Source organism: Colletotrichum scovillei (assembly GCF_011075155.1).
Source record: "Colletotrichum scovillei strain TJNH1 chromosome Unknown Contig00010, whole genome shotgun sequence".
NCBI lineage: Eukaryota > Fungi > Ascomycota > Sordariomycetes > Glomerellales > Glomerellaceae > Colletotrichum > Colletotrichum scovillei.
Genome location: NW_023336268.1, coordinates 3,336,241 through 3,354,430, shown reverse-complemented (window position 1 = coordinate 3,354,430; position 18,190 = coordinate 3,336,241). Strand labels below are relative to the sequence as shown.

General features: G+C 53.1%; 4 protein-coding genes across 4 annotated transcripts; 2 read left to right on the top strand and 2 right to left on the bottom strand.

Moving 5' to 3' along the window:
- Positions 1–227: 227 nt before the first annotated feature.
- HER10_EVM0003762 (uncharacterized protein) lies at positions 228–3,196 on the bottom strand. The gene is made up of 2 exons (XM_035473426.1): positions 2,546–3,196; positions 228–2,373 (listed from the first exon to the last, which is right to left on the bottom strand). The coding sequence occupies exons 1-2, from the start codon at positions 2,916–2,918 to the stop codon at positions 2,123–2,125; spliced, it is 624 nt and encodes a 207-aa protein (XP_035327827.1). The 5' UTR covers positions 2,919–3,196; the 3' UTR covers positions 228–2,122.
- Positions 547–1,605, top strand: HER10_EVM0006071 (uncharacterized protein; the record flags this gene model as incomplete). The annotated part of the gene is made up of 2 exons (XM_035475668.1): positions 547–1,026; positions 1,120–1,605. The coding sequence occupies 2 exons, from the start codon at positions 547–549 to the stop codon at positions 1,603–1,605; spliced, it is 966 nt and encodes a 321-aa protein (XP_035328053.1).
- Positions 3,197–3,327: 131 nt separating the features above from the next.
- HER10_EVM0008965 (DNA polymerase family B) lies at positions 3,328–10,572 on the top strand (the record flags this gene model as incomplete). Its single annotated transcript, XM_035478470.1, has 3 exons — positions 3,328–4,390; positions 4,441–4,583; positions 4,637–10,572. The coding sequence occupies exons 1-3, from the start codon at positions 3,777–3,779 to the stop codon at positions 10,570–10,572; spliced, it is 6,693 nt and encodes a 2,230-aa protein (XP_035328302.1). The 5' UTR covers positions 3,328–3,776.
- A 479-nt stretch (positions 10,573–11,051) lies between these two features.
- On the bottom strand, positions 11,052–13,501 carry HER10_EVM0001573 (uncharacterized protein; the record flags this gene model as incomplete). Its single annotated transcript, XM_035471317.1, has 2 exons — positions 11,052–11,219; positions 11,279–13,501. 2 exons carry the CDS (start codon positions 13,499–13,501, stop codon positions 11,052–11,054), a joined length of 2,391 nt encoding a protein of 796 aa, XP_035327615.1.
- Between the last annotated feature and the right edge of the window lie 4,689 nt (positions 13,502–18,190).

Genomic DNA, 18,190 nt, shown 5'->3' with positions numbered 1-18,190 from the left:
GGTTTCCCACGGCGTACATGGCGTACACGGCGTACGCAGCTCACCGAGGGGCTCTAGCTTTATTTTAGCGTGGATGTGTTTAGCTTATCACGCCCACGTAACAGTCATTTGGTGGGCATTTTGCAAGTTTTGTACTCAGGGAAGGAAGGACCAGCCCAGATCCAAAGGGTAACTGCCGGATCTGCCTCCCAAGACTAAAAAGTATTCAATCACTTGACCAAGTTAGAGCCTTTCTCTTCAACAACTACCTCACCGTACCTTCCTTACCTTGATAACTTGCGCTTCTTGACCGCCACAAATTCACGATACCCAATATCCTCGAGAATTAAAAGCTTACAACTTCAACTTACCTAACTGAACCAATATCCTACCAACTGACAACTACGGTCCTTCGCCTTATTGCATCGTCCGACTCATTCCTATTTGCCACCAATATCCCGAACGAGTCAGATACCTTCCCAAAATCAGCCCACACCATCAACCGCCTAAGTGCGGCGCTACCTGCGCAGTATACCTTACCACATACAGCACACACAGCACAGCATTATGGCTGAACCCTTCCCAACCCCGACGACGACGCCGAAGCGCAAGAGAGACGAAGACGCCCCGCCGGTGTCGCCGATATACACAACCTCCAGATTCAGCTTCCAGCTGTCTGCCGACCACCCCAAGAGCAGCGACGCAGAAGACGGCAGCGCGAGCCCGCACAGCAAGGTTGTTCACAAGTTCCGTGGTCTGGCGTTGGGTGGGAATAGTGGTGGGGGCGGGGTAGCCCAGCAACAGAACCGAGCTGCTGCTGCTGGACCCGGCAGCGCCGCATATGACCCGACGCGCGACGAGCACAAGGACGGCAGGGGGTACGGATATTCTGACGACGACCCGTTTGCCAGCCGCAAGAGAATCAAGGTCCCCGAACTGGAGATGACGGACGTTGAGGGCGACAATACCACCGCCGCGATCGCTACCGCTACCACTGCTGCAGACGCATTGGTCGTCATTCCGGACCCTGATGTTAAGAGCGATCCGGTGCCTACCCCGAAATCGCAATTCACAGAAGAAGACGCTCCCACTGCTGCCGCCACAACCCTACCCACGAGCGCACAACAACATCCCCCCCAGCCTTCGCTCGACAAACTACAAGATCCGAAAGCACGAGGACGGAGACGCGCCGGCACACCACCGCTCAAGGGCCGCAAGGGAACCAACAAGACCAACGCGGCATCTGCCACTGCTGGACTGCAGCAACAACAAGAAGACCAGGAGATGAAGACGATTGTGGATCCGGTCAGGGCTGCGCTCACCTGGAAGGAGGAAGAGATTACGATTTACGACCCAGAAGACAAGGACGACGACGGCACAGGCATTAATGGGGTCGGGTTCATGCCCACAGCTGCGATGGCATATGCACGAACACAAAAGCGCCGGCTGCAGCTGGCCGAGTACAAGAAGAGGGAGGAGAGCGAGGCGAGGGCCAGAAGAAGTCAGCGGAGACGAGGAAGCGGCGCTGGTCTTCCTTCCAAGCCTTCCGCTGGCGGCAGCGGCGGCGGCGTGCGAAAGGTGCGCTTCACCGAATCGGAAGCCAGTACAGTTGTGACGAACGTCTAAGGACAGTCACAGAATGGGTGCAAACAGGGAAATTTTTTTGCGACGAGGCCTGGTGTCATTGGGCCCTGTCGTTTGGCTTTGGTATGGCCTAGGCTGAAGGAATGGCCACGGAAGGCTTCTTATGGCGTTTGGGATAAGGGGCGTTTAATGAACCATATGGGTGAACCATATGGGTGCGTCTATTTACGAATGGACTTTTCTGGATTGCGGTTCATCACTTGACTGATGGCCAGCACGATATCCCCTTCACATCACGCAGCAAAGACTGCGACAGGAATTATAGGAAAGGGGGGAACAAGGAAGAATGGATGAAATGATACAAATAGTCTTTCTTTTATACCCCTAAATCGAATGGATGATGATACAGTTATTTCAACACACGTGCATCGCGGGCCAAAGCCACTCGCAGATGCTGTCTTCTATCCCCTTTGTGAACATACTATTCATACAAGGCATGGTTCGGCAAGAGATAGATCCCTTTGAGAGTGCTAACCTTTCTCTCTACCACGAGTTCCTTTCACCAGAACTTGTACCAAGACTTCTGGCTGGCGGCCTTTGCCTCCTCCTCTGCCTTTTTCTGCTCGGCCTGCTGCTTGAGCTGCTCGATCTCGCGGCGGCGCTTGTCGATCATGGTCTCCTGGTAGACCTCGACGGTGCGCTTCATCTTGACGCGCTCCTGCCGCCTCTTCATCTGGCAGTACTCGTAGGAGCCGATGCAGCCGATCAGGAAGCTGCCTACGGCCCAGTTTGCCGCCTTGATGGGTGAGCCTGGTGGAGAGTTTTAGTGGCTGGCTCTTATTATGGATGAGGATGAGTGCAGTGTAAGAAAAGGGGTGGGAACATAAGTTTGAGTGTGAGTGTGAAGGTGAGGGTGAGGTGATGCGAGAGGGGATTTTCATATGGAGACAAGGTAGAACAGGAATGATTAGGGGAGATGTACCTCCGAACACATATCTGAATCCTCCTACACCAGCGCCGCTGGCGATACCGGTGAGAAACCCGTCCCGCGCGCACGGCGTCTGAGTGACGGAGAGGAAGTCGTCCGACTTGATGGTCTTGACGGCCTCGCCGATGGACGGGTACCCCGGCGCGGCGGCACCATCCTGCGTCGGGAAGTTTTTCTGGAAGTCGGTCGGGTTGAGCTTAGGGTCGGACGCTTGCTCCGGTGGTGATGACGGTGAAGTTGGTGATGCTGTGGTAGGTGTTGAACCCGGAGCTCCCTCCCCGACTGGTCCTTGGCTTGAACGGGACCAGAGGTATAGCTTCTGGCCTTCCTTCTTGGGGCCCGGGATGTTGTCTGGTGAGTCTGCCATTATGTGCAAAGGTCTAGCTCTTATATGTGTCTAGTGTGAGCGTGATCGAGCGCATTCGATGCTGGTTCTTGTGAATCCCGACTCTTGACTTTCGGTCCGTCCCCCGGTAAAGCTCTCAAAGTCTGCCCGTGGCCTGAGATGACGTCCACCGAATTTGGACCTCCACTCCCCCCGTCGACGGTTCGTTGCTGGGCCGGTGTCCATGGTCCGTGCCCCTGCGCTTAAATTCCCCTGCAGACGGAGAGTGCGGTGCGCAGGCGCTGCGCAGCTGTCGCGCGGGATGCTGGGCTTAATTGAAGTGGATCCCCCGGTCTCCCGTTCTGGCCTGCAGAACGTGCAGATTTCGCGTAAAGTCGCGACGGGGAAGACGCGTCTTTGGTACCATCCTTTTTTGCCCTGGACAACGAGTAATTGGATAGAGACCCTCCACTCCCGTCCCCAATGCGCAAAAGCTCAATGCTCTCTGGTTCTCGAACGCAAGAGTGACAAATCCCACTCTCCCACTCGTCCAATTCCTATTCCTAGGATCGTCAATACCCCGTTTTCTCTCGGTTGTTCTTGGTTTTTTTCGTCACCAAGACAGACTTCCCTTTATTTGTTGGTCTTGACAGAGACACAGAGAGAGAGAGAGCCTTCTTGATACCCACCACCAGTCTCTCACTGTCAACTCTCCCCCGCTGCTACGAACCTAGCCGTTTGTCTCTCTGATCTTGTCTCATGACTACCTAGAGGCTGCGATTTCCTCGAGAGACCTCCTTTACCTAGAGTCCCTCGACGGAGATCTACACCGATCAACAAGATCCCTCGAAACCTCCCCTGCCGCCTACCAAAGTCTCAACCATATAACAGCCGCCCACAATGCCCAACACGAGCCTACGGCGCCCGCAAAAGGGCTACCGCCGCGGCGGCAAGCAAGCCTACCACGGCCCCTCACGAACGACGCGCACCTTTGCCGCCTCGGGCCGCAACGAGGCCACCTCCGCCGACGAGAAGTGGGAGCGCACCCGGCTGACGCACCAGATCGACGAGAACATGGGCTTCGCCCGCTACGAGGGCGGCAAGCGCAAGGAGGGCTGGCTCGTCAACGTGCAGCCCACCTCGGTCGAGGACGACCGGAACCCCAACGGGCGGGCGGCGCTCGACTGCTACTTCATCGAGGACGACGGCGCGCACTTCAAGGCGACGGTCGAGTACGACCCGTATTTTCTGATCGCCGTGAAAAAGGGCCGCGAGAGCGAGGTCGAGGAGTGGTTGAAGCGCGTGCCCGGCGGCGGCGTCGTCAAGACGATTAAGAGGGTGGACAAGGAGGATTTGAAGATGCCGAATCACCTGCTGGGGTACCGCCGCACGTTTCTGGAGCTGAGGTTTGCGAATGTGGCGGATTTGATGGCGGCGCGGAAGGACATTATGCCTATTGCGGCGAAGAATAGGAAGAATGTGGATGCTTTGGACGCATATGCCGAGGTTTCAACGTAAGCTTTCTTGCAAATATTGGGTGGTTTCGTTGACCGACACGCTGCAGGATGAATGGCGACTTTGACCTTTTTGACGATTCACGAGATGACGATAGACGAACGAATGCTTCTTTTGCCGACGCCAGCGACTTCATTGTCGATATTAGAGAGTACGACGTGCCGTACCATGTAAGAGTAATGATAGATATGGGTAGGTTTGGGTCCTCGGATTTTGGGATACGGCCACGGCTAACCCCTCTGCAGATATTCGGGTGGGAAAATGGTACTTCATCGACGTCAAGCACGGCGTCACAAAAGTCACAACCAACGAGGACCGCCTGGCCATGGCAGACCCGGTAGTCATGGCCTACGATATCGAGACAACGAAACTGCCCCTCAAATTCCCCGACGCCGCCATCGACCAGGTCATGATGATTTCGTACATGATTGACGGGCAGGGTTTCCTGATCACGAACAGAGAAATCATCTCCGAGGACATTGGCGATTTTGACTACACCCCGAAACCGGAATACCCAGGACCCTTTATGATTTTCAACGAACCGGACGAGAAGGCTGTGCTGGAGAGGTTCTTCCTGCACATCAAGGAGGCGAGACCGACTGTCATTGCGACGTACAACGGTGACTTTTTCGATTGGCCCTTTGTCGACGCCCGAGCTAGCATCAACGGCATCGACATGTACCAGGAGATTGGCTGGAAGAAGGACAGCGAGGACCAGTACAAGTGCAGCTACAGCGTGCACATGGATTGCTTCCACTGGGTGAACCGTGACTCCTATTTGCCTCAGGGATCCCGAGGTCTGAAAGCTGTCACCGTCGCCAAGCTCGGTTACGATCCCGACGAGCTCGATCCCGAACTCATGACGCCTTACGCCCAGGAACGCCCCCAGACCCTGGCCGAGTACTCAGTGTCCGATGCTGTGGCGACGTACTACCTGTACATGAAATACGTCCACCCCTTCATCTTCTCTCTCTGCACGATTCTGCCTCTTGGTGGCGACGACACATTACGAAAGGGTACCGGTACCCTTTGCGAGATGTTGTTGATGGTGCAGGCCTACCAGCAAGAGATTGTGTTACCAAACAAGCACGTGTCGCCGAGAGAAGCGTTCTACGAAGGTCATTTGCTTGACTCAGAGACGTATGTTGGTGGCCACGTCGAAAGTATCGAAGCCGGCGTCTTCCGCGCCGATATCCCCGTCAATTTTGCAGTTGACACAGGTGCAGTCGACGAGCTGTTGAATGACTTGGACGCCGCGCTCAAATTCAGTATCACGGTGGAGGAAAAGAAATCCATGGACGACATTGAAAACTACAACGAGATCAGAGAGCAAATCGCTTCCCGGTTACGCGCATTGAAGGAGACGCCGAACCGCAGCGAGCGACCCCTGATTTACCATCTCGACGTTGCGTCCATGTACCCCAACATCATGACGACAAACCGTCTGCAACCAGACTCTATGATCCAAGAGTCGGACTGTGCGGCATGCGACTTCAACCGCCCCGGCAAGACGTGCGACAGACGCATGCCGTGGGCATGGAGAGGTGAATACTTACCGGCCAAGCGCGACGAATACAACATGATCAGGAACGCTCTGGAGAATGAAAAGTTTCCCGGCAAGTGGCCGAATTCGCCCCAGCGGACCTTTCAGGATTTGTCGCCCGACGAGCAGACGGCGCTCCTGCGGAAGCGATTGCAGATATTCTCACAAAAGGTCTACCACAAGATCCACGACTCGACGACAACTGTCAAGGAGGCCATCATCTGTCAGCGAGAGAACCCGTTCTACATTAACACCGTACGAGACTTCCGTGATCGTCGATACGATTACAAGGGTAAAGCCAAGGTCTGGAAGGGCAAGACGGAGGCCCTAAAGTCCTCTGGCGCAACTTCCAGCGAAGTCGATGCTGCGAAGAAGATGATTATTCTCTTCGACTCGCTGCAGCTTGCCCACAAGGTCATTTTGAACTCATTCTATGGTTATGTCATGAGAAAGGGATCCAGATGGTATTCCATGGAAATGGCTGGTGTTACGTGTCTGACAGGAGCGACAATTATTCAGCTGGCCAGATCGCTCGTTGAGCGATTGGGTCGTCCCTTGGAATTGGATACCGATGGTATCTGGTGTATGCTTCCCGCCACATTTCCGGAGAATTTTGCCTTCAAGACCAAGGGGGGCAAGAAGGTCACCATCTCGTACCCCTGTACCATGTTAAACCACTTGGTCCACGCCAAGTTCACCAACCACCAGTACCAGACGCTCACAGACCCCAAGACTCTCAAGTACGAGACGCACAGCGATAACTCCATCTTCTTCGAAGTCGACGGCCCTTACAAGGCCATGGTCTTGCCCACTTCCAAGGAGGAGGACAAGAACTTAAAGAAGCGTTATGCAGTCTTCAACGACGACGGCAGTTTGGCCGAGTTGAAGGGTTTCGAAGTGAAGCGCAGAGGTGAGCTGAAGCTCATCAAGATCTTCCAGCAGCAAATCTTCAAGTTCTTTCTGGAAGGAGAAACTCTCGCTGAGTGCTATGCTGCCGTTGCCAAGGTAGCCAACCAATGGCTTGATGTATTGCACAGCAAAGGTGCAACGCTAGCGGATGAGGAACTCATGGAGCTTATTTCGGAAAACAGAAGTATGTCCAAGACCTTGGAGGAGTACGGTTCGCAAAAGTCAACGTCCATCACCACCGCGAAGCGTTTGGCAGACTTCTTGGGTGAACAGATGGTCAAGGACAAGGGTCTCAACTGCAAGTTCATTATCTGCGCCAGACCCAAGAACGCACCCGTCACAGAGCGAGCCATCCCGGTTGCTATCTTCTCTGCCGAGGAGACGACGAAGCGTTTCTACCTCAAGAAATGGCTCAAGGAGGAACCTGCGGACACCGACCCGAGAGCTTTGTTGGACTGGGACTACTACCTGGAGCGTCTGGGATCCGTCATTCAGAAGCTCATCACCATTCCTGCTGCGCTCCAGAAAGTCAGGAACCCGGTTCCTCGTGTTGCTCACCCCGACTGGTTGCAGCGCCGGATCAATGTTAAGGACGACAAGATGAAGCAGAAGAAGCTCACCGATCTCTTCACCAAGGGACCACTGGAAGACATCACCAACCGCAACGGTCGGTCCGCAACCGACATGGAGGACTTTGGCACACAGCTACTCAAGCCAAAGCCGGTAACATCTGTGGTGGCCGCTTCACAGCCTACTGCCCAGAAGAGAAAGTCTCCCGAAGCTGCTGAGAGCACTGATCCCTTCGCCGCACTACCCAAGGTTATGCCCTCGCCTTCGGACGACTACATCGGCTTCTTGCAATACCAGAAGCAAAAGTGGAAGATTCAAAAGCAGGCCCGCACTCGGAGGCGACAGCTGTTTGGAGACCGTCGCGGCAATAACCAGAACAACATTCAAAACACGTTCATGAAGCAAGCCCACATGACTTATATGAGCAACTGGCAGCTGTTGCATCTCAAGCCTACCGAGACTCCGGGTATCGTCAACGCTCATGTCCTCATTGATGCCAAGATTCACTCTCTCAAGATCAAGGTGCCGCGACAGGTGTTCTTGAACTTGAGAAGTGGCGAAATGCCCGACGTTGATATCCCTGGCTGTGAAGTCGAGCAGGTCAACCACACGCTTCCGAATGGTCACTCTTCCGTTCACCTCTTCAAGCTAACAGTTCCTGAGGATGTCTACTTCAATGAGGCGGACAAGTTCTCGCTGCTATTCAACCATCCCAGTGTTGAAGGCGTCTACGAGAAGCATTTGCCGCTGAACATCAGGGCTGTGCTTCAGTTGGGCAATCTCTGCACCATTGACGAACAGCAACATGCAGTTCTCGGAAAGGGCCTGGAGCAAGGCTTCGATTTAAGTGGTCTCAAGCGTCCCTTGAAGGCAAAGACTTATCTCGAAACGTCACCACTAGCATATATCTACGTCTCGCACGTCACTGCCGGTGACAAACAAATCTTTGGGGTCTTCTCCACTCTGAGGGATGAGGCACATGTAATTATCCTACAGAAGGGTAGAGACTCGGGCCAGGACCTCCCCAACATCTCCCGGATCTACACTGAACTGCTTGCTCGACGAGGAGAAGAGGCGGAAGGCACAAACTGGCAGGATTGCTTCACATACCAGGAGAAGCTGAACTTCAAAATCACCCAGGTTACGACGAGGCGAAAGGCGCATTTGGAACTCAGCGACGTCGTCAAGAAGATGAGAAAGGATGAGTTGCGACCGCTCATGATGGTCATCCAATCATCCCAGCGCAACATGCTCATCAACGATGTCCCGATCCTTGGCGAGTTCCCAGTGCTGCCGCTCAAGTACGATGCTGCGGATAGCTCCCTGCCGCCACTTGGCTGGCAGGCAGTCGTTGCTAGACGGCTTGTTGGGCATTATCTTGGCCTTGGCTCGTGGATCTTGCATCTTACCACACTCGCACGGTACGGAGAGGTTCCTCTCTGTAACCTGGAGCGAGAAGACCCGCGCTTCCTAATCGATATTGCCTATGCTAGAAGGTTGCAGAACAACAACGTTGTCCTGTGGTGGTCCGCAAGCCCTCGCCCCGACCATGCCGGTCACGAGAAGGACGACATTATCGGCCCGCTCGAAACTGTCCAGATGCCCTCGATCAACAACCCCGGCACGTTCTCCTCGGTCTGCATCGACTTGGAGGTCAGAAACCTAGCCATCAACACCATACTCACATCATCTCTGATCAATGAGCTGGAAGGCTCCGAGTCTATCTCCTTCAACCCCGCCGGAGATGGCAACGCTGCTGGTGATGAAGTCATCTCGTCAGAAGGCACGTTTGCCAATGCTGGTGTACTGGTTCTTCGAGAGATGGTGAAGAGTTGGTGGCAGGAGGCCTGTAAGGGCAATACCATGGCCGATGTCATGGTTCAGCACCTGGTGCGGTGGGTTGAGAATCCCGATTCCTTCTTGTACGACCGGGCTCTGCACTATTACGTGCAGATGATGTCCAAGAAGGCCTTCCAACAGCTCATGGCCGACTTCCGCCGAGTCGGCTCCCAGGTCATCTTTGCCAACTCGAACCGCCTTTTGCTCCAGACCACCAAGGCCGAGGTTGGAACTGCCTACGCTTACAGTCAGTACATCATCAAGTCGATCAAGAGCAAGCCCCTCTTCCACTTCATCGACCTTGAGATCAAGGAATACTGGGACTACCTGGTGTGGTACGATGAGTTCAACTACGGCGGCAAGGCCTGTCAAGAGGTGGTGGAGGCAGAGCAGCAGACTCTCGACACCGTCATGCACTGGCAAATGGCGACATTCCTCCCTATTCGCCTGCAGCCGACCTTCCAGGACTGGGTCATTGAGTTCATCCAACTTATGCACAACCTCAAGCGTCCTCAAGACGGCGACTTCTCCTCGACGTCGCGTCTTACGCAGCTCCCGCAAAAGGCCCTTACGGAGGGCGCCCAGGGACAGATCATCCTAGGCAAAGTCTTTGAGAAGCCCCTGAAGAAGGACATTGCCAATCTCGTCAACCTGCAGAAGCGCGAGCTGCTCCACCCAGAGCTCGCAGAAGACTACTCCTTCCCCCAACTCCCCGGCTCGCACCTCGCCCACCTCTCCTCGCGCAACGCCGTCCTCGAGCTCGTAAAGTCCCTGATGCAGGTCCTCTCCCTCGACAAGAACATCACCCTCGAGGCACGCCTCCTGCGCAAAGAGCTGCTCGCCATGTTCGACGTGCGCGAGTTCAGCAAGGAAGGCGCCTTCCAGAACCCGAGCGAGAGCCTCAAGGTGATCCAGCTCAGCTGCGACAGCTGTACCATGGCGCGCGACCTCGACTTCTGCCGCGACGAGGACCTGTTGCCGGAGATTGGGCCCGACGGGCGGCGGCTGGGACCGGAGACGCGGCCTTGGCGGTGTACGTTTTGCGAGGCCGAGTATGATCGGAACGCGATCGAGGAGACGTTGTTGGCGAGCGTGGAGGCGTTTGTGGTGGAGTGGACTACGCAGGATCTCAAGTGCGGCAAGTGTGGCGCGTTGAGGATGAATGAGTTTATGGAGCATTGCACGTGTAGCGGGACGTGGGTTGAGAGTGTTAAGAGGGCGGATATTGTGAGAAGGTTGGGTGTGTATTGGAGCGTGGCCAAGTTTTATGGGTTGAGGATGTTGTTGGAGGTTACGGAGGGGTTGAGAAAGGGTCTCTGAGGCCTCGCGGAGGGAAGAGTGAGGAGGGGATGGGCATGGCTAGGCGCGTTTGGGTTGCATTTGATGGCGTTATTGGGGATGTGAGACTTATGGGAGGGATGATGTACTAGATAGCCCTTTGAGAAAGCATGAGAGGCCGTGGTTTACGTGCTCGAATACGAATACTTAATTCAGAATATGGTGCAATCCCTGTGACTGTGACTTGCTTACGATGAAGAGGTGAGCGACGAGGGGTAACGATGAGGATTTCGAGATGGCTAGGCGGCATCGGTTGTGACTTGGCCCACTCTCGAAACTTGGAAGAAGTTCAATCCGAGAGTTGTGCAGAGTGCGAGAAGTTGAGTCTGTCACGTTCACTATCTACTTATCCTGGATTCTCCTTGGCCCAACATTATATTCACCTCAAGATCCTCTTCCAACTGACTGCCTCAAGCTCCTTTCCATTCCGAGATCCGATTCACTGGTAGGCCAGGCTTCTTCTACGGTGCCCACTCCAGACTTGAGCATTCTGGGACTCCTCGTTCGTCAATGACGAACACGTGCTTCGGGTCATGGAGTTCATCCTTGTGAGGCGCGCACTTGAAGCAAAGCCCAAAGTTTTTGTAACAATCATCGTCATCGCAAATGAGGAAAGCACCCCAGATCAGCTGGATTTATCGTCTAGGTTAGCTCGAATATTGTGCTGTATTGGGACGGGAAAACTTACAGTGTTGCAACCGTCGCAAATCCATCTTCCAGCGCGCTGGGACAACGCTTTGGTGGATTCGACTTGAACTTGTGCGTCCTCCATCATATCCCTGAACGCAGCGACGATAACTTCAGGCGCGCCGTGGTATTCTGCAATTTCCAGTGCGTCCCACGTACCTTCATTGCCACCGGGCACACATTCTGTCAGACCAGGACATCCCTTGCGAGCTAGGAACTTGATGATTTCAGCCTTCTCTTCCCATTTCTGCGGGATGTCTTCGCCTCCGAGACCTTCGATGGAGGCCATCCGCGCTGCCCAGTGAAGGGCCGACCACCCGTCAATGTCACGGCTGTCAACTAGGTTTGGATCCAGGTCGACAAGTCTCTCAACAAGTCCCAGATGCCCCGAAAGTGCTGTGCAGTGCAGGATATTCCGTGACGTTCTGTCCTTGTCCCCTAGCGAGGCTAGGAAGTCTTCCGCTCCGTAGTCGTCTAGTAGCATGTCAAACATCTCGAGGGCGTCGTCCTTTCTGGCACAAATGTTGAACCACGCCGGTTGTCCGTTGCCGTCTAGGGTATCGAAACGCCCACCATTTTCGAGCAGGTATCGTATGAGTGATTCGTCGCCAGACCGGAATGCCTCTCCCATGGCACTGCGGAGGTAGCTCCCCGGGCCGTTGATGTCGACCCCCTTTTTCTCGACGAGGTATCTCACCAATCTCAAGTCGTTTTTGTTGACGTTGTTGCATGCCGCCTCGAGAAGGGTGCCCTGCATCCCATACCAGAGGCCCGCATCACCGCCCAGCTCCAAGATCAATTCTACTTCCTCTACTTCACCGAACCTGCAACACCTGTGCACGGTGGACCCGTACCTGTCTGGACCCTTTTCGTTGATCGGAGCACCTTTGGAAATGAGGTATCTGCAATTCTCTTCACGGCTACTCGGCTCGCCGTAGATCAGGGCGTTCAGCAGAGCGGCATGACCCCAATTATCGGTGGCTTTAAAATTGGCGCCAGCGTTCACCAAACGCCGGGTGAGACTCGAATCTGGTTTCGTCACGGCGTAAAAGAGAGGCGTGTAGCCGTTGTCGTCTTTGGCCTCCTTGTCGGCCCCGTATTCCAGCAATACCGCGAGTGTATCGCCGCTGTGTGCGAGATGGAGCGGTGTCAGACGGGTGCCCGGGATTCGATGGTTGACGTTCGCCCCATGCTCTAGTAACAGCCTCACAATATCCGTGTGCGAGTATAGACTTGCGACAGCTAGAGCAGTATATCCCCTCGTATCCGTCTTTTCTTTTTCGATATCTGAGGATGGCGTGAACTCGATGTCCGGATCGCCATGCTTCAACAACAACCTGACACTATCGGTCTTGCCGTACGTCGCTGCGAGGAAAAGGGCTGTACATTGGGTGTCCCCAAACTCAGCCACTCGGTGATAGTCGGGCGGTGGCCACGCCTTGGTGACCAGATGTGCCATGACGGCCGGATAGTCATATGCCCCTTCCAAAGGAGACCAGTTTCGTGCCTTTGAAGGGATAGTCACGTCGGCTCCCTTGCTCAGGAGATACTCGACGACTTCTGGTCTCGACTGAAGTGTCGCTCCGTACAGCGGCGTCAGCCCCTTGGCATCAGTTCGAACGTTGACGTCGGCGCCCCGTTTCACGAGAAACTCCACCATGGATAGCGTGCCCTCTTTCGCGGCCACGTAAAGAGGCGGTTCGCCTGAGGATTCTTGAGCGTCGATGCTGACCCCGCAATCCAAGAACACTTGTGCCAGCTCCGGGTTATCTTGCTTCACGGCGTCACTCAGGTATTGCTCTTGACGCCCGTAATCAATCTCAACGCCCGTGTCTAGAAGTAAGAGACAGACTTCCTTGGATGCTGATTTCTGAATAACACGACTCAAGCAATCCATAAGGACCTCCTTGTCTTGGACAACATCAACATGGTCGAGAAGTTCTCTCACAATTTCCAGTGACGAGTGATCCACGGCCATGTGGAGACTCTCTTTGAATCCTGCACTGGAGAAATACTCGTTCTGAGACTGGCTTGCCAGCAGCTTCTTCAGAGCAGTATGATTGCCCGAGTAAACAAGCGCTCGCAAAGATCGGGACGAGATATCTAATCTGAGCCAGCTCATAAGTGCAAGGACGTCCTTGGAATCGCATACCAGGCTTGCAGCGAGCAAGATGTCATCCTTTTGACCTTCACTGAGGTGAGGTTCTGCAAGCCGTGAGATCATCTTTGTGGCATCCGATTTCCGAGTGGCAATGCATCTCAACAGCCAAGTGAGCCACATGGAGCTGTCAAGTTTACAACCCTTGATGCTTTTGGCGCTGACTTCGATGCCGGCGAATGCAGCACAGAAAACCAATTCGAATGGGAGGTGAAAGTTCGGTCGAGACTGCGCTTGTCGGAAAAGATCATGTATGCAGTTGTTTGTGAGATTTCCTGGTTCAACTGCTGAAAAGATCTTTCCTGCTTCTTCATCTCCCAGCACTGAAACAGAGAGCTTCGGAAGAAGTGTCGTATGGACGCCCCTGACTGCCTCCAAAAGTGCCGGGAACACAGTCTTGGGACTACTTTCCCATCCGGGGCAGCTGGCAAGCGTACCAATCTCCTCGACGTCATCGAAGCCATGGCATACGAGAAGGGCCACCGCAGTAGCTGTGGTATCTTCAGAAATCGCCCTCCTGGGAGATTCTACGACAGTGTGTTGAACATATCGGAGCATGAGCAAGGTCGCGACGTGGTTGGCCTTTAGATATCTGGCTACCATGGCTTCGGCTTCTAGTTTTGTCGACGTGTGAGATTGCGCAATTCTGTAGTGATGCGACCAAAAATTGGCGGCATACGTCGTCAAGTCGTGGTGGAAGGGTGAAGGCCGGACGAATTCGGAGTGTGGACTTTGAATGTCGAGGCCTTCTCGCTCTGCTTTGTCACCCAAATGTCGGAGCAGACAACGCAGAATCCATAGGTTTGACTTGGCATTATGGGAATACCAGGGACCAGTGTCATTCGGTTCACCGATAATGTCGGAAGTGAGCCGACACTCGCCATCAACTACTTGTATAAGGCCTGAAAGATGGTTCTGGATGAAGTGAAAGCCAGCAGATGAGTTGTCTTCTATCTCTTTTCCAAGATGGCATTGACCCGAGATGGATTCGGTTTCATTTGATTTGTCTACGACCCCTTCCAAGGCTAAAGCAGTGACAAGTTCAGTCGGAGAAAGATACCGGCAGCAGAATTGGACCCAAAGAAGGGCGCTATTCGTGAACACGGTCTCGTCTCTCGCAAGAAACCCCGATGTTGCAGCCTGCAGGCCGTGTGGATCGAGCTTCCCATTGTCGTCGATGGCCTCATGGACTCTTCGTAAACACTGAACGCCTGATGCGCTTGTTTGTGCTGTCCTGATGGCCAACTGCATGAAACTTTGGCGAAGCTCGTCGTCTTTGGTGTCGCACAAGGCAGCCTTGATCAATTCTGGCAACGTCCCAACGCACGTGTGGCCGCCATGTGGAGCTAAGAATTCTGAAGAGATCTGAATCCTATGATCTTGAGACCATCGATATCGAAATCTTAGTCGAAAAGGATGAATGCCGGCATCTTGCATGATACCCTCAAAATTAGGGGCTGATTGTCCCGACCAGGAAACGAGTATCGCAGGCTTGTGCGTGGTGAACTGGAAAAGCTCTTTGAAGTTGCTCAACAGCCTAGTCACCTCCGTATCGCCGCCACAGTGTTCTAGGTTCCAAACAGACCATATTGGACGAATGCCGTTGCGCCTAAGACAGTTGTTCAGAGTAACGAAGAGAACCGTAAGCAAGTCTTCACTCAGTGCCCCTGCAGGCGATAAGGCTGATTCAAATAACGAAAATAAGCTCGCTACACCCGTGTCCGGCTCCATCCGAGGAGAGATGTACGTTAGACCCTGGGCTAGGAAGCTCTCCAGCACTAGTCGCATGCTGCTCAAGCGGAATTTCGTTTGAATCTGTGGATGTGCTCTGATCTCTCGAAACTGGTAGACAAAAGCTCGGATTTGTGTCTTGGGTGCTGACAGCTGGTTTGCTTCCGATACCAATCGAACGAAGCTGCCGATCGCACCCGACGGGGATAATTCCGTAGGAGCCCAGATATATCGGGTTTTACTTGACGAATGATTCTCTATCCACTCATCGAGATCTTCTTTGAATCCCAACTTATCCGATGTAACGTACTCAAGCCCCAATTGGAAAGTAGGTGGCGGAGACACAGATGAGAGCAGGACTTGTACCCTCTGGCTGCTCAAGGTTTCTTTTGTTAAAAGCGTAAATTAGTGATTGTGATCATATAGAAATTCAAAAGAGGTGGTTAGTGCACAGATATATCTTGGCGCGCTACCTGTAATTGAAATCTGAAATTTTTCCTTGAGCAACTTATTCGCCTTCTCGTCGAGTTCGTGACCGAGCAGGGTGCCGTGAGGGTGTGGCAATCCGAGCCGAGTTTCGCAACTGAGATCAAGCGTAGCAGTGAACTCATCAAAAGTCTAACGGAGTCAGGACTGAATTGAAAAAAGGTTCATGGCGATTTTATGACCCAATTGCCATCTTGCATGATCGCCCTTATGATAATGCTGTAACCTTTGTGACAGGAGAGGGGTGACAAGACTAAACCATCAGGTATGTGTACTTACTCGGTCAATAGGATTCAGTGCCTCCGAGAAGACGCTGATGATGTGCATCATGAAAGGCAGATTGCTATTCAAGAACAGGTGATTCACATCGGTGGTCATTTCAGCGCATAGTTTGGCAGCTTGGAAAAGGCCGACACTGGGAATGCTGTGAGTGTTATAGATCAAAGTCGCAAACCCATTAACAAGTGACTCAGCGCTCGATGTTTTGTGTGGGCAGCCGAGGAAGATCTTTGATTTTGTCAGCATTACAGTCTCTTCAGATCAAGATCAAAGATTGACTTACTAAGACATAAACAGAGGATAGCAGTTGACTGTACTTGCTTAGGTTGCCAGAAGCAATGATGATGGCCTGCAACCCAGTATGTAGTCAGTCCTAAGTTGGAGAGGTTCTACCAATAGAGACATATTGAGAGACGTAATCTGGATCAACATACCATCTTAACAAGCACACCACCCGTGTCGTGGGCTAGAATGGCAAGTGGACGATCTCCCTTTAACGGCTAGGTCAGCAATTGCGTCTGGCTATAATCTGGAAAATTTGGTGAGAGATACTGACCTCCGATGCCTTCCATGCCATGATATCGTCTAAAAGCTGACAGGCAACGAACTCCAGGCCAGCACGAGTGCACAGGGGGTTTTGGCTGTCGAAAAAGTTTTCGTAGTTGAAAGCAATGATGTTAGAGTTGCTGTCATTGAATAAATCCTGTCTCAGCCAGGCCGGTTTGGTCGGGCTTGCCTCCCAAGGGCTGCCACCGCTATGTGACAATCCATGGACCACAAGGATGCTTCCACATCATTAGTTACTATAACATCTCAAGAATGGGTTTGAATTAAAAAGAGTTTTGATAAGATAAATCACAGCAGCATTGCCATTGTGCAACGTACTCTTTATCTGGGTCACCATCTTCCGCATCGAATCTCTCGAGTAACTCCATGATCTTGTTCTTTTATGGAGCAATTTCTGCTGTTTTGACTGTCGTCCACGATTTTGTGAGAAAGAATATTCCCAAGATATCCCAATCTTGGAACGGAAATGCTTCCGAGAAAGATGGGTTGGCAGAGGGAAGAAAGCCGCCCTAGGCCGGCCACTCATACATCAGCTGATTTCTCAGATTGGGTTGATTTCTATCCAACAGTCCAACAACAAATCATGCATTCACAAAGTAACCTGCCGGGTACTTGCAAGTACATCGAAGCTAGCCGCGACTGCTCCTCTTTGACCTAACTTGGGGTTCCTGTTTCGAAGCTAAGCGACAGGCGCAGGTTACATGCAGGGATTCAATGCGATGTGATGAAAGCGTTTACATGCACCTCGCCAAGAATATCAACCAACTACCCGCTTGTGCCGCTCACCCACTATTGAACAAAGTCTCTTGAAAACAACTCAGTCTCTAAAGTGCCAGAAGACAATCCCCAAAGGTCGCCCACTACATCCGCAAGCTGTTTCGGATCGTACTTGCGCAGGTTTCCGGTGGATTGTTTGCTGGGATCAACTCTCAAACAACCTCGAGGCACCTTGCCAAACATTTCCGTCAAATTCTCGATCGATGTTTTCAGATCAACGGAAGACTTGATTTCCATTTCGAGGACGAAGGGTCTGTCCATCATATTTCCATTACACCGCTCAAGCAAGACAGCGGCACGAAAATGAGGCGGGACACCGTGTTTGGGCAGGGCGGGGTTCTCCATTAGCGCCCATTTGACGCAGTTATGCGGCCGTTGGTCATTTACTCTGCCTTTCGGTTGCCGTGTTGTCCATCCATTAACAGTGGCGTATTCCGTCGTGTCCAAGCTGACCGTCTCGCTGCGTTTGACACCGCCTTCGGTGGAGGCACCATAACACAAGCCCGCGGACAGACTACTCTCATTACTGCGCGAGAGAGTCATCTCTTGTGGGTGGAATGAAACTCTTCCCTTCGGCGAGAGGCCTCCTTTGCGCACGCGAATGCCCTCGGGTAGAGTGAGGCTTATGATGGCTTGGCGTATTCTTCGCGTCGCTTTGGTCCGGTCCAGCTGAAAGTCAAAAACAACGAGGACGCATGGGGTGGCATCATGTAGACTAGCTTGGCCGTGAACCATGTCGGCTAAGGAACAGCGGACCAACACTCCAGTCTCGCGCGGGGTATAGATGCCGTCTGGGTTGAATCGAAACTGGCATTGGGCCTCACTGACCGCACCCAAGCCGAAGTCGATCACCGTACCGACGTCTGAGAAGTCGTCTGATTCGGTATCTGACATCTTGACCACTGAATACTGTGC

Bases quoted from the DNA above. Each gene is read 5' to 3' on its own strand.
- HER10_EVM0003762 (XM_035473426.1), bottom strand. From the start codon at position 2,918: ATGGCAGACTCACCAGACAACATCCCGGGCCCCAAGAAGGAAGGCCAG. The intron at 2,374-2,545 runs GTACATCTCCCC...ACTCTCCACCAG, and splicing joins ATTCAGATATGTGTTCGGAG to GCTCACCCATCAAGGCGGCA.